This window comes from Vigna unguiculata, chromosome 8 (genome assembly GCF_004118075.2).
Source record: "Vigna unguiculata cultivar IT97K-499-35 chromosome 8, ASM411807v1, whole genome shotgun sequence".
NCBI classification, from domain to species: Eukaryota; Viridiplantae; Streptophyta; class Magnoliopsida; order Fabales; family Fabaceae; genus Vigna; species Vigna unguiculata.
In genome coordinates, this window is record NC_040286.1 from 11,847,159 (window position 1) to 11,860,784 (window position 13,626).

The 13,626-nt window shown below is 35.4% G+C and overlaps 1 protein-coding gene across 1 annotated transcript; it reads right to left on the minus strand.

Moving 5' to 3' along the window:
* Positions 1–2,105: 2,105 nt before the first annotated feature.
* On the minus strand, positions 2,106–4,321 carry LOC114193773. The gene is made up of 2 exons (XM_028083705.1): positions 4,024–4,321; positions 2,106–3,480 (listed from the first exon to the last, which is right to left on the minus strand). The coding sequence occupies exon 2, from the start codon at positions 3,477–3,479 to the stop codon at positions 2,904–2,906; it is 576 nt and encodes a 191-aa protein (XP_027939506.1). The 5' UTR covers position 3,480; positions 4,024–4,321; the 3' UTR covers positions 2,106–2,903.
* Positions 4,322–13,626: the final 9,305 nt, after the last annotated feature.

Genomic DNA, 13,626 nt, shown 5'->3' on the forward strand with positions numbered 1-13,626 from the left:
GCTGTGATTTTCGAAAGAGAGGACTGTTAATCATTTTAGAGTACAATTTAGTTCTGGAAACTTATGGAAACTCTCACCTTCGTGATCATAGGTGTTGCAGCTGTTGAAGATTGATCTTGGATCAATTCTTGAAGCTTTTGGCTTGGTTTGAAGTTTGGAGAAAGTGGTTTGTGGTAGGCAAGGTTGTGCTACCACTAAGGTTTGATCTTTCTCAAGCTTTGTGTGTGTGCTTGGTGGTTTTCCAGGTCTGCAAGAGGGTTCTTGCTGTGCTGGTGTGATTCTTATGTGATTCAAGAGTCTTTTGTGGTGTTTTTGCATATTTTGGAAGTGTAAGGGTGGATACTTTGTAAAACTTTTGAAATATTGCAAAGTGAAGCTAAGGTTGCCTTGACAAACTGGATGTAGCTCAGGTTTGAGTGAACCAGTATAAAAATTCGTGGTGTCCTCTCTTCTCTAACCTTTCTCTCTTGCATTTTCATTTTAAAGTTTCAAGAACTTGTGTTTTAATAATCTTTTTCATGTTCTTGCATGTTTTCATAGCATCTGAAGCATTGAGCATGTGTGTATAATCATTTGGAACTGATCTTGATCATTCTTGAGCATTGTTTCTGGTTTAAAATTCAAATTCGCATTTATGCATTTTTTCCAGTATTTCAGTCGACTATTTTTCAGTTTCAATCGATTGATTATACGAGAACAGAATCTGTTTAGTTAAATCAATCTGTTAACTCTATTTTTGATCAATTGAAAGTGTATAGTTCAGTACTATTTGCATCCTAACTTGGTGATCTATTTGATTCAATTAAAGGTGGTTTTTAGCTTGCAAAGATAGTCTAAATTTTTAACTAGTCAATTCAACCCCCCTTCTTGGCTTTTCAACCATTTCAAAACTAACAGTGACAAGAACCACAAAGGCTTGGAATGATGTTCTATTGGGTTGCTGTATCAGAAACCTTGGCCCAATTAAAAATATGTGATGATGCTGAGGCGTGGATACCCTAATAGAGTGACAACTCTCATGAAAGCAAAGGTTTGATGGAGCGCTGGATCTTCAACACGCATTGGGCTGCAGCAATTGGATGGCCAATTTGTGAAGCACACTGAAAGTTTGGCTGCGTTGGCTGAAAGATTTGGGCTGATATGTTTCAGGCCTAACTTTATGTTGGTGGTCCGTGCACAATAAACTAAAGCAGATTTCCTTGCTTTCGAAAGATTGGCTTCTCAGCCCACAATATGCACGCTGATATTTGAAGAATTAGTGTGTAAAGAGTTGAGCTTCTCGACCCAACATGTTGGTAAATGAAGAAGTCATGGTCCACGCATGCCTCCCATATCAAGGCTGTTGGATGAAAAATATTCCTAGCCACATAAAGAATCAAGACAATTAAAGATAGCACAAAAGAATGACCCAATAAAGCTATAAGGTCCAAAACAGTTATTTATTTTAAAAAAAGAAATTTAAAAGAAATGGGCCAGGCCATTGGCCCAAGCTGAAAAGCTCTTTAAGTGATATTCATCAGTTACTTTATTCACAATTTTTTTAATGGAATGTACATCCATTCATGAACCGCCAACATTTCAAGATTGTTCTTAATGTTTCCTCTTAGTAATCTCCCCCAAACTTGAACCATGTTCCTACTTGAGTCACACCCATGACATAAAGTTCTTTCTCTTTTAACTCAAAGTGAGGTGGTGTGGTCAAGGGTTTCTCTTACAACATAAGGCTTCAGGGATGAAGGAAATTTAAATTAAGTTCAAAGGATTGCACAAGAGTTCAAATTTAAAGCATATTGGCTGTTTGGCTCAGACAAAATAATTAAGTCACAAAAATTGACCTTGATCACATGTTTACATGCAAGTGATGAATCAACAAGGAACTCATGCAAAATTAAAAGTGCATTAAAAGTGATAGCACTCTGTCAAACAATTTCAAGCACAACATCTCACATGGTTTGGCTCATGGGTTCTAGGAGTTGTTAAACACTACACCAATATCAATAACTTTATACAAAGAGCGCAATCACAATTTTACCAAAATGTGGACAACCACGAGCCTCTACTCAACAACAAAAAATTTTCAAAACAAATTTTTAAACAAAATGAGCAACACAAATCATCATTATCAACATGCAACGTGTTTCAATTCATGGATTCACAAGCATCATCTTAGTCAAATATGACAAGTCATAGAATTTCCTAACTACAACTGAAATCTAAAAACATAAATCAAATCAGGACTATCCACAAAATAAGTACTGCAAAAGGTGAGTTTATCTCTCAACCTCTAAGTGCATCTCATGAGATGTTATCCTCGCTCGTAGCAGAGGAATCATCTCGGACTCCTCTTCATCATCAAGCTCCTCCTCATCATCAACTTCTTCTTCATTCGCAGCGGCAGTCACTCCGCCTCCTCTAAAAGGGTTGGCCTGGTCCTTAGGCCACGCTACTGTGGCTTCAACTTGTTCAGCAGACAAAACATGCAACTTGGGCATGGCTAAGGACACCTCTTTGATCATCTCAGTATGTGCCACTCCTAGCTGATGGAATGCATCTAGCTTGACGTCCAAAGACTGCATTTGTAACTCCATCATCCGCCATACATCAAGGGAAGGGGTCGGTGGCTGCTGACGACGATCGTGTGGTGGTTTGGGTGGTGGAACGGGGGCTCCCTCGCCTAGTAGGAAAAACTGTGTGTACTAGCCCAAGTCAGTCGGAAAACGAGGCATCTCGAATGGTGGAGTAGAAGTATCAACCCTAGCCAATTGACACAGATGGGTGATTAAAGAAGGGTGCCCAAGAGGAGCCTTAGGCTTGGCGACATGAGCGCACTGGTGGATTTCATTTGTAATGAGCCAGCCTACATTCAAGGATCTGCTAGTGACAATGGTATATAGGATGATAGATCAGTTCATATTGATGTTAGAAGGATGTGAGCATGGGGTGTTGGGCCTAAGGATTTTGGTGGGCCGTTGTTGGTTATTCAATGTAAAAGTCCCCCCCCCCCCACGAGATGCACAGGCCTGGTCTATCTCCCTGTAATCAACATTGTCCTTCACTAATTGGGCATACTGACATGGTGTGTCGCCCATTTCCCATTTTGTTCCCAAGAATGAGTTGATAATTTCTACATCAAACGGGAGGCGTCTTCCTCGAACGTAGCTTAGGTAAGGTTCTTCATCATGTATTTTCTTTGCATTAGCATAGAACTCCTTCACTATAGCTATGTTCGCAGGAGCTGGATACAACCCCAAATTATTCCACCCTTTCCGTAGATATTCTTTCAAGAACTCGGGAACTTCTTTAGGTAAAAGGCCAAGTGGCTTCTCCATCAAAAGCCTTCGGTTCTGAACCCAAGCAAAGTTCTTTTCATGCTCCTTGGTAAGGAAGCGGTTGGAATATAATTCCTCATTCCTCTTTTGGCCTCTAGAAGATTGGCCAACAATTGCTTTGTAGCACTTAAGAGCGGAGGAAGATGCCATCCTACAAATCACATAGTCAAAAAGTGGTAATGTCCCAAAGTCAACAATTGAGTTAGAGAATGACCAGCAAAAACATTATAGTAAGCCGAAAGCTAATAGCAAAAAGTGTGAGAAAGATCTTAACAATAGCATAAAACAGGGGTATATCGGAGCCCCACTAAACAAGACTTAGCAAAACCAACTAGGGTTAGCATAAACTGAACCACTAGCACTAAACGACAACCAAAATCATGGCCCTAACAGAATACCATTGGCCAACACTACAGACACACACTAATTTGGTCCAAAATTGACCCAGCCACAAATATTCACATAACATAATAGGATGAACACGATAGCTAAGTTGGCAAAATCCTAAACTACACCTAAAACAGAACTTTAAACAAAAAACAACACAATTGCAGCTCAAAGAAACTAAAATGGCCCAAATAATCTGGCCCAAACAATATCCACCCAACTCATAAAATCCACAAAGCACAAAGAGAGAATGCCATACATGAACAACACCTACAATTTGAAGGAGAAAAATCACATGAATAATTACTTGAATGAATGCACGAGACAGGAGTGCCTAGGCTTGTGGGACTGATAAAGAATGAAGTTTGCTCCTGGAATGTAGTTTAGGCCGCGAGAATGGTGGTTGCAAGGGAATGTGCGATAGTGTGAGCAGTGGCCACGGTGGTCACGAGCAGCATGCGCGAGTTTGGGTTGGCAAGTGTCGTCGTGAGTGAGTTCAAATAGTAAGGGAAGGTTCGAACATGGGTGAGTGTTGACGAGAGGCAAAGCTGAGCATGGTGAGCGGTGCTGGTTCGTGAATGTATAGAGTTTGAGTTCGAGTAGGTGAGGCTAAGTAGTGGTGGTTGATGGTGAGTGGTAGAATTCGGGAAAAAACTAGATTAGGGTTGGAAAATGAAAGAGATTTGAGTTAGGGTTGAGAGAATTGGGATTGTTAGACGGGGTTAGGGTTTGAAATTGAGAGAGAATGGGGATTTGGAAGGAAGGCTTGAGAGAAAAGGGAGTGAAATTTTTAAAAGGCCCAAAACATTGTGAACACTGGCCCAAACACATTAGATCTGGTGTGCGATCCAGCGCTAAGCTCCCACACATCACCACAGGCGTCGCTCAGGGCCATCCCTACGCCGTTTAGCGTCCAGTTTATGAGCCAATCAACACTCAATGCTGAACAATTGACGCTTAGCACCAAAAAAATGCGAACCAAATACCGCTTAGCGCCGGCACTAGCACTCAACACCAAAAAATGCAAGAAGAATAATGCTTAGCAGTGGTTCTTGCACTCCGCGCCCAAAATTGCGAGAAGAATAACACTTAACACTGGCTTTCGGACGCTTTGAATCTTCAAAAATGGTTTTTATTCTTTGTTACGTGGTTGACAACTTCTTTTGTTTGAAGCAAAAGTTTCCTATCACTGAATTATACATAAAAATGGGGATTAATGGTATAATTAAATCAATGTAACCCAAAATGTATTTATTCACAAAAAAAAAGTAAAATTGAGGATTAAGTGGGTAAAAAGCTTAAGAGGAGTTGATTTTTCTAATAAAATGTAACTTAGATAATGGTAAAAGTTAACATTATCACATATGAATATCAACCAATCACGAGATAGGAAAAGGGCTCTATAGATTGAAGATTCCAAAGTGAAGAATGATAAAGAATATTTGAAGATTAATGAAGAAATGAAGATATACAAAATTAACTCTACATCAACAGTGAAATGATACAAGTACACATCTATAGATATCAAGACATAGATGAAGATACGAGAGAATAAGAGAGAAAAGTGAAAAAGATGAAGAGTTGAAATATTTTCAAAATCATTCTTGAAGAGAAAAGAGAGATGAGATTGAGAGAAACACTCTCAGATTTTATTGTCATATCCAACTTTGTTAGAGAGTGATATTGGGTTGAACAAAATCTGTGTATATCCTTTACTATGTGAAGTGAACCCTATGAGCGCTATTGTGACTCTCTTGCCTGAGATATTATCATTTGATTATAATTGAGAGTTCTTGGTCTTAAGGGCACATTGAGATGTGACTCTATGAGAGGTTGGAACTTGTTGTAACCTGAAGAGGTCTGTACTCATGATACCTAGAGAGGTTAAACTTGTACCTAGAGAGGAGTGACTCGTAATACCTAGAAAGGTTAAACTAGTTATAACCTAGAAAGGTGGATACCTGTGCTAGTCAAAGGTGATTATTAGTGAAATTCTTAAGTGGTGGCTTAAGAAACTAGACGTAGCCTTAGGTGAAGGTTAACCAATATAAATCTATGTGAGCATTCTTCTCTTCCTTGTTCCTTATCTCTATGCAAACACTAATGTAAAATAGGTTTTTTATACCGGTTAAAAAAGGCCTTTTATATCGGTTCTAGCATCGGTATAAATGCAGGTGGTATAGAAGGTTTGATCTTTCTATATCGGTTACATGACAGGTATAAAAAAATTATTTTTTATACCATTTCTAAAACCGGTATAGAAAGTCCTCTTGGAAAAGGAAAGTTATGTAAGAAGAAATGACTTACTATACCCGATTATGGTTCCAACCGGTATAAAAAATTACACATTTTACACCAAGTATGACCTCAACCGGTATAAAAAGTGATTTTTTTATTTTTTTTATGAAAAATCACTTATGCTTCCTACCACATACCAAACCTGTATATAATTACCAAAAACATCCATAAAACAAATCTCATTTAATCTAATATTTACATGAAATAGAATCTAATGTTTATATAAAATATAATACTACTGCAATCTGAAATACTATATAAGTCATAAAACACTTAACATCATCTTATATAAACACTTAAAAGAAACGAATCTCATTGCTCACGAACTTCCTTCAAGACTCCTTGATCCATTGGAGATGTGTCATTGAAAATCTACACTATGAATAGTTGACAATCTTTTAGTGATAAATACTTAAGATGTGATTTATAAATTGTACATATTACCATATCCCATGAGTCAACAATGTTTACGTATATGATTCTATGCATGTGCCTCATGGTATAATATAGTTTTTTTTTCTAGTTGAGATGCTCATTTCTAAGTGTGTATCCAGATAGGTTGTGTAGGATCAACCAATCACAACCCTAATTACAAATTGATGAAAGCTTAAAAGTCCCCAAATCAAGCAACACGACAATGACTAAATGAATCTAGCCCATTGCAATCATTGGCTAAAGTCCACAACCACCAGAGGATGTGTAAACATCAACTCCAGATCCTAGAAAAACCATTTACCATTAAGTTTTTGTGCATGATAGACCAATTTTCACAGAAAATAATTTCCTTTTTGCGTAGAGGTCTTGTCCTGCAAATTATGTCTTGGTTCATTATCATTTATAAGTTGTACCAAAAATCAGATTTCTTAAGCAATAAACTTTATAGTGGTGATTACCTTGCATCTGCGTTTTCACAATCACATCTTTCTGTGCCATTAACCCATCATGTCAACCAACCTCACAATCTTTATCTCTAGTTTTTTCTCAATCATTTTACTTATAACTCTCCGATACTCTTTCATACTCCTAAAACCAATTACATTATCTGGAGTAGGCAACTACACCATTTCCAATACTAGTTTTGTTATTTCAAGATAATGGATGTGTTGAATATTGCAAAATAATGAACATCATAGATCACCCATAATATACTTGTTTCTCAATAGATTGAAAAGAGAATTAATTTAAGTGGCCAACCCATAACATGTTAGGCCTTATTTGTGGAGTAAGGATACAATAATGATACAAAATAATATTGTTGGTAAAAAGGGGAAAAAGTATCAGTGATAATAAACTCAACTGGAAAAAAGATATAAACACACCTTAATAAAAATAAATTGAACTCCACCTATAAGATCAAGTTGATCCACACGAAACTTTGGTTTGTCGTGTACAGATGCAACAATTTCAGGAACTTCATAAAACATATTGGTCAACATGGAAATAAGCTTATAGTGAACTAATTCTGCCCAAGAGTTCTCCCTACTGATTCTTACAAGTGCCTTTAGAACTTCAGTAGATTGGAAGTAACTAAATTAGACAGTTATATCATAATGACATAAAGTAGTAAGCAAATAGCTATGCATTAATAACTCAAGATACAACACCTAGGGTTTACAAATTCTTGTATCAAGAATTATTTTATAGCTGACATGCTTAAAACCATATAGCTTGCACACAGACTTAAGTGCCCAAATGGGAAACAAACTGTCTTAATGGAAGACAAAAAAGTATTGAATAATTAAAGAACATCTAGATTACAGAAACCAAAGTACTACAACCTTATAGTTTGTTTGTTTTAGCTCCTCATAGAAATTCTAAAACATAATCCAATAGCATTAAGTTGCAAGCTACTCAACAATTCCAGAAAAACAGAGCTGATGCTAGTTAGGTACGTTCACCTAAATCTAAACACTGAAAGTTTTTCAAGCGTTCAACCTTACAAAATCATTCATGGGGGTTAAAAAATATACAACAATTGTTCAACCAAGGAGATGATAGAGTGACTAATACCGAGACACCAAAAATTGATTATATATAGAATTGTATATGTTTTGAATGTATTATGTGTTTAATGTAGACCACACAATATGTATTTATGCTATTGAACATAATCAATTGCGACACGTAATAATTAGGAATCAATCATCCTAATTTCTGAGATTATGTAATGGTTGATTTCCTAGAAATCTATAACCACTGATTATAATGGTGAAAATCAAAGTGAGACAATGAAGACGCATATTCTAGGATAGCAACTATGAGAAAACTAGCACCAATCACTTGTTCCTAATAGATGGCTATGGCTCATAACAAGGAATAAAGGGAATGAAAGAAATAAGGTAGCATGAGAATATGAAAGTAAAAAGGACAGGTGACAAAGAAGAGACTTAGAGAAGAAAGTTGACATTTATAAGAATAGCATTACTGAATTGCTCTCCTTGCAATACAACCACAGAAAACGTCAGTTTTCAATTCTAGAAGCAACGACATGACCTTTTGGTTTAAAAAGATGTTTGAAACAACCTCAACTTCCTTCTGTGACACAATTTTTAATTTTATCTAGTTTAGTCTGAAAAATATTAATTATTAAACTTTTACTTGTTTTTTTGCTTAATAAAACATCTCTTATCACTATTCTTTCACTCCCTTAAATAGAAGACTTAACTTCTATAGATCTACATTAAATTCCAAAGTTCAATAATTAGTAGGAATCCTCTCCCCTGACACCCTGTCCAACCTCCCAAAAAAGAAGAAAAATATTTAGCCAGTAGAATGTGCTATGAAGTAAAAATGAAATTTCCACGAAATACAAATAGAATCAAATGAAATTTCTCACCCTTATATCAAGCCCTACTAAACGGTTTCTCTAGATCTTTCCTCTATCACAAACAAAATACAGCAAACAGTTGAGAGCAGATGCCCAAATAGATGCATCCTTTTCTTTAGACTGTATAAAGCAATTCATCAGCATAAATGATAATTTATGACAACAGCATGATTAAGCCATTATGCTTGAAAAATGGAAAAAGCAGATAGACAAATAACATAATTATCTTAAGAACATTCATATGAAATAGATGATAAAAACGTTTTCTTTATCCTCCTAAGCTAAACCAACCAGTCTAAAACAAATGCAAACCCACTCCAATACGTGAACACTACCTCCAAAACAGAATTTTCTAGTTATTAAAGACAATGATTATTTCAACAGTACTCCACTACCTTACAAGTATATCAAGCATTAGGTACCACCAATGACTACAACAATTAGCCCCCAAGTTCTACTCTACAAATTTAAAAGAATATACTAACTAGAACATCTTCAGGTGATATTATTTAGTTATAATGTGTACAAGATGGAAGAACTAACCAATGGCACATGTACGTTCAAAGAATTTAAATGTTCATATTTTTAGTTAATGCAGTTATCCTGACAATTTAGTAGTCTAAAGGGACATGTACACAATAGTGAATCCCTATGTACAATGTCTTCTGTCTACATCTTAAAAGTATTAGGAATGTAAGCATCCAAATCCTAATTTATGTTATAAGACACTAGAGTACAAGATCATATAAGCTTTGACATATACTTCTTCACAATATTGAACAAAAACAGTTTTCTTGATGTGCATCTATCTGCACGTGGTTATGAATGTATCTATCATACTTGAAAAGTATACCTTTGAATGTAATATAATGTCATCATTGAATTTAGAAGTAGAACTTAATTATTCAGATGGAAAAATCATCTAGAAACATTTGACAAATGTGATAAAAAAAAGTTGTATTTCTTACCATACAAAATATTTTATAACACAGCACCTGAAAGTCCAACTGGTGCTCTATGCAATTCCTAGCACATATTAATATCACAACAAATCCATCTAGAATAGCTATCTAACTCTTAAAACATAAACTAAAGAAAAACAAATTCCCAATCTCAATAATGGCAAGAAAACGATGTAAACTTGCCTTATATTCTTATATTTTCAATTCACTAAAAAAATGTCGCATCCTAACTGTATTGTCACTATCATAATAGGATTCTTGAGAATATTCTTCTTCTATAGTAGAAGCATCATTAGCAACTATCGGTTCTAGGAGATGTGCATGAACCCCAAGGTTTAGAATTAAATCAAAAGCACGAACCCTGCATGTTGTATTATAAGAACTAAGCATCTCCTGAAAATTGAATTTCAAGTACATTAGTTCCTGAAAATATTATAGATAGCATAGCATAACAGAGAAAAAGTCTTTTATTTATGCGTCACCTCAAGCATAGAAAGAATGAGCGGAGCAATGGTCTGAGAATTTAAAACATACCTGGAAAATAATATCTCTATGATCATTACACATAATTGGCTTGCAGAAGTGTAAAATGATAGAAATATGAAATAAAATATTAGCTCAATCAATCAGTTGCTGGAAAATTAATATGTGGCTAAACAATTTGGCACTCGACACTATAATTTTACCCAACATGAAAAGCATTATAAGTTTTGAAATATTACCTACATAGCCATATCTCGACAATGCTTTCACATCAGTGTAAATTGGCAATTCTTATCTAATAACCCAAACTAAAATAAAATGGACAACTGCAAAAAATATCAGTCAACAAGTTATATGTTTCATTTCAAGTTTTTTACTGGACCTTGTTTTACTAAATAAGAGGTTGCTTGTGTTGAAATTCCTAAATGTTATTATATGATTCCTTCTAATATAGACTTTCCTATAAATTTTGCAACTCGGGCATGGCTGAGAAATGAAAAGAATCCCATTCCTTTAGATATCTCCATTTACAAGTTCATCAAGAATAACAAAACCATGGCCACTCTCTAGAACATATATGGAATAACAACATGCATTTATACAACCATGACTTTTAAATATTTTGAAGAGACAAAAACCAAGTTATTTATTAGAAGAGTTGGCTTAGGTTTGTATAAATTATTGATTTCAATATGAATTATTGTATAAACCTGAAATAAATATTGCAGAGCACCAAATACTTATTGGTAATGATTAACCTACCCTAAAATCTTTGCAGAAATAACCTAACCTAGCAAAAATAGGAAAAACGGGATCATCAAACATAGCAAAAGCAGCAAACCAACAAACAATAGGAGAATAGTGATATTGCCTGAACGTGACAGCAATGGAGGTGCGAAACACGAACGTGAACAGATGAGATCAACTCCCATGGAGAAGCGAATGCAAATGATGAAGGAAAGGAGAATGGAGAAGATGATGACAAAACGTGAATGCGAACGGCGAATGCGAACAGCGAATGATGAACGGTGAATGGTGAACGATGAACGACAAACAACGAACCAAACGACAACGTGAATAGACCTCAGTAGCATCATACGAACACTGGACGGACGAAATGAGACCCATAGTGGGGAGTAAAATTATTATTGTCTCTCTTTTTTATACCTAATAAATTTGAACAGATATAATATACAGGTATAAAAAACTAATTTTGCACTAGTGAAAAAGAATGTCAAAGGTATATAGGCTCATTCAACCCTTCTTTTAGAGCCACTTAGCACCAACAACCTCCAGCTAAGGGTAGATCCAATCTCTTAAGCAATCTACTTAAGAAATTCCACTAATCAACACCTTTTATCAGTAACGAGTATCATCCTCTCTAGATTACATGAGTTTCAACCTCTCTAGGTACACGAGTACAAACCTCTCCAGGATACACAAAGTATCAACCCCTCTACATATCCTTATGAATCTCCCCTCTGAGATCAAGAACTCTCAATTACAACAATAAGCAAATGAGTCCCTCTCGGCAAAATTGTACAACATAGCTCACATATTACAACTTCACTCAATGAAGGATATTACAATATTGAAGCTCTTAACCCAATTTCTATATAACATTATTGATATGAAAAATTCCCAACACTTTGTTCTTTCTCTTTTCTCTTGTTCGTATATTTTTTCATATGGCTTAACATCCATTTTTATATGTATTTTCAACTAGTCGTTAAGACTTTTAATTGTAGCTCTCCATTGCGATCTTCTTAATATGGAATGAATTGATCAATTCATTAATTTGATTCCTTACTTTGAATCTTGAACATCGTTCTACAATACTTCAGTTCTGAATCAGTTGATGCTATTCAGGGTATATTTTCCCCTTTTATCATTAAGGTTAGACTTGTTTTAAATTCTGCTCTCTACAATGTTCACAATGGTCGTATTAAGGAAACTTTGTACAAGTTGATTTTGCATTTGAATCATTAGAGCAATAATACTATTTAATCAATCAAACAATTAATTGATCAACCACAAAGAATATTTCCTTAATGTTCATATTGTTTGACTGAATGATTTTGAAAACTTTATTCTTATAGAATGTAATTATCATAGGATAATTTTCTTGAACGTTGCAATTCATATCAATTAATCTTTGTTCGAACATTTAGATCACTGTATAAATTCATATGATAAATTAGAGAATGAAATATAAAGGTGCATTTAGAGAATAAAACATAAAGGCCGTATAATGGTTTAAGCTGCCTTGGGTCATATAATACTTTAGTTGTCTAACACCTTAGTCTCTAACACACTGACTTAGGTTGTCTAGAGTCTTAAGTCGTCCAATGCTTTAAACCTAATGATTTCTACTGTTAGACTCGTCCAACACTTTGAATCGCCTAGTCCTTAGACCCGTCTAATGCTAAAACTTGAGTTTTGCATTTACCAAACTTCTTGCTTTCGTTAACATAAACAATGTAAGATTATCAATCATTTAAACATATGCAAACAAAAATACATTTCACATATTTTGATCTTCAAACCATATCTATCAATTTCTTAAACTTACTACTTTATTAAATGTTTTGTCTTAATAATGATGAAGACCCTCTAGGCCCACATCATGCTCAAGGCTCACTCCAAGACCCACATGCATCTCGAGCCCAAAGTCCACCAAGAGGCCCAATAACAAGGAGCATTCTAAAGAAGATCCAAATGGGCTTTCCTCAAAATGGCCACACTTATCATGGGCTTCAATTACTCTTTTCATGGACTAAAGAAGATGTGAAGATATGAAGAGATTGCATGATTGAGCATTAGAGTAGTCTTTGAAATTAGGCCATTATTTAGGCCTTGCTTTCATAAATAGTAGGCTAAATAAACTTATTCATTGGATTTTAATTGGACTACTCTAAGCCTAATAAGGAGCTTTGGCCGAGACACCCCATTCACCACAAGGGAGGTGCAACTTTGACTTGCAAAGGAGTGTCAGGCCACTTGTCACGCATCCAAGCCATCATGCGCATCCAAGGGTCAAGAGAGAGAATTCTTCTCCAAGACTTACATTTCATTTCCAAACGCATTTCATGTGCATGTGCATTAGTGACCTTCTCTTCTATAAAAGAGAGTCCTATTGCACTTTATAGAGTTTACTCTTGAAATTTCTAATAGAATATTTTTGTTGAGATCACTCCACTAATCTATTATTTTGATAGCACCTAAGCTATAGGTTTACAACATATCCTCTAGCCACCTTCCACTAGCCTAGTTTCTAGTCTAGTTCTCCTTTCACCACTCCAAATACCATTGCTACAAGAGCCTTAAACACTTGTTTCCA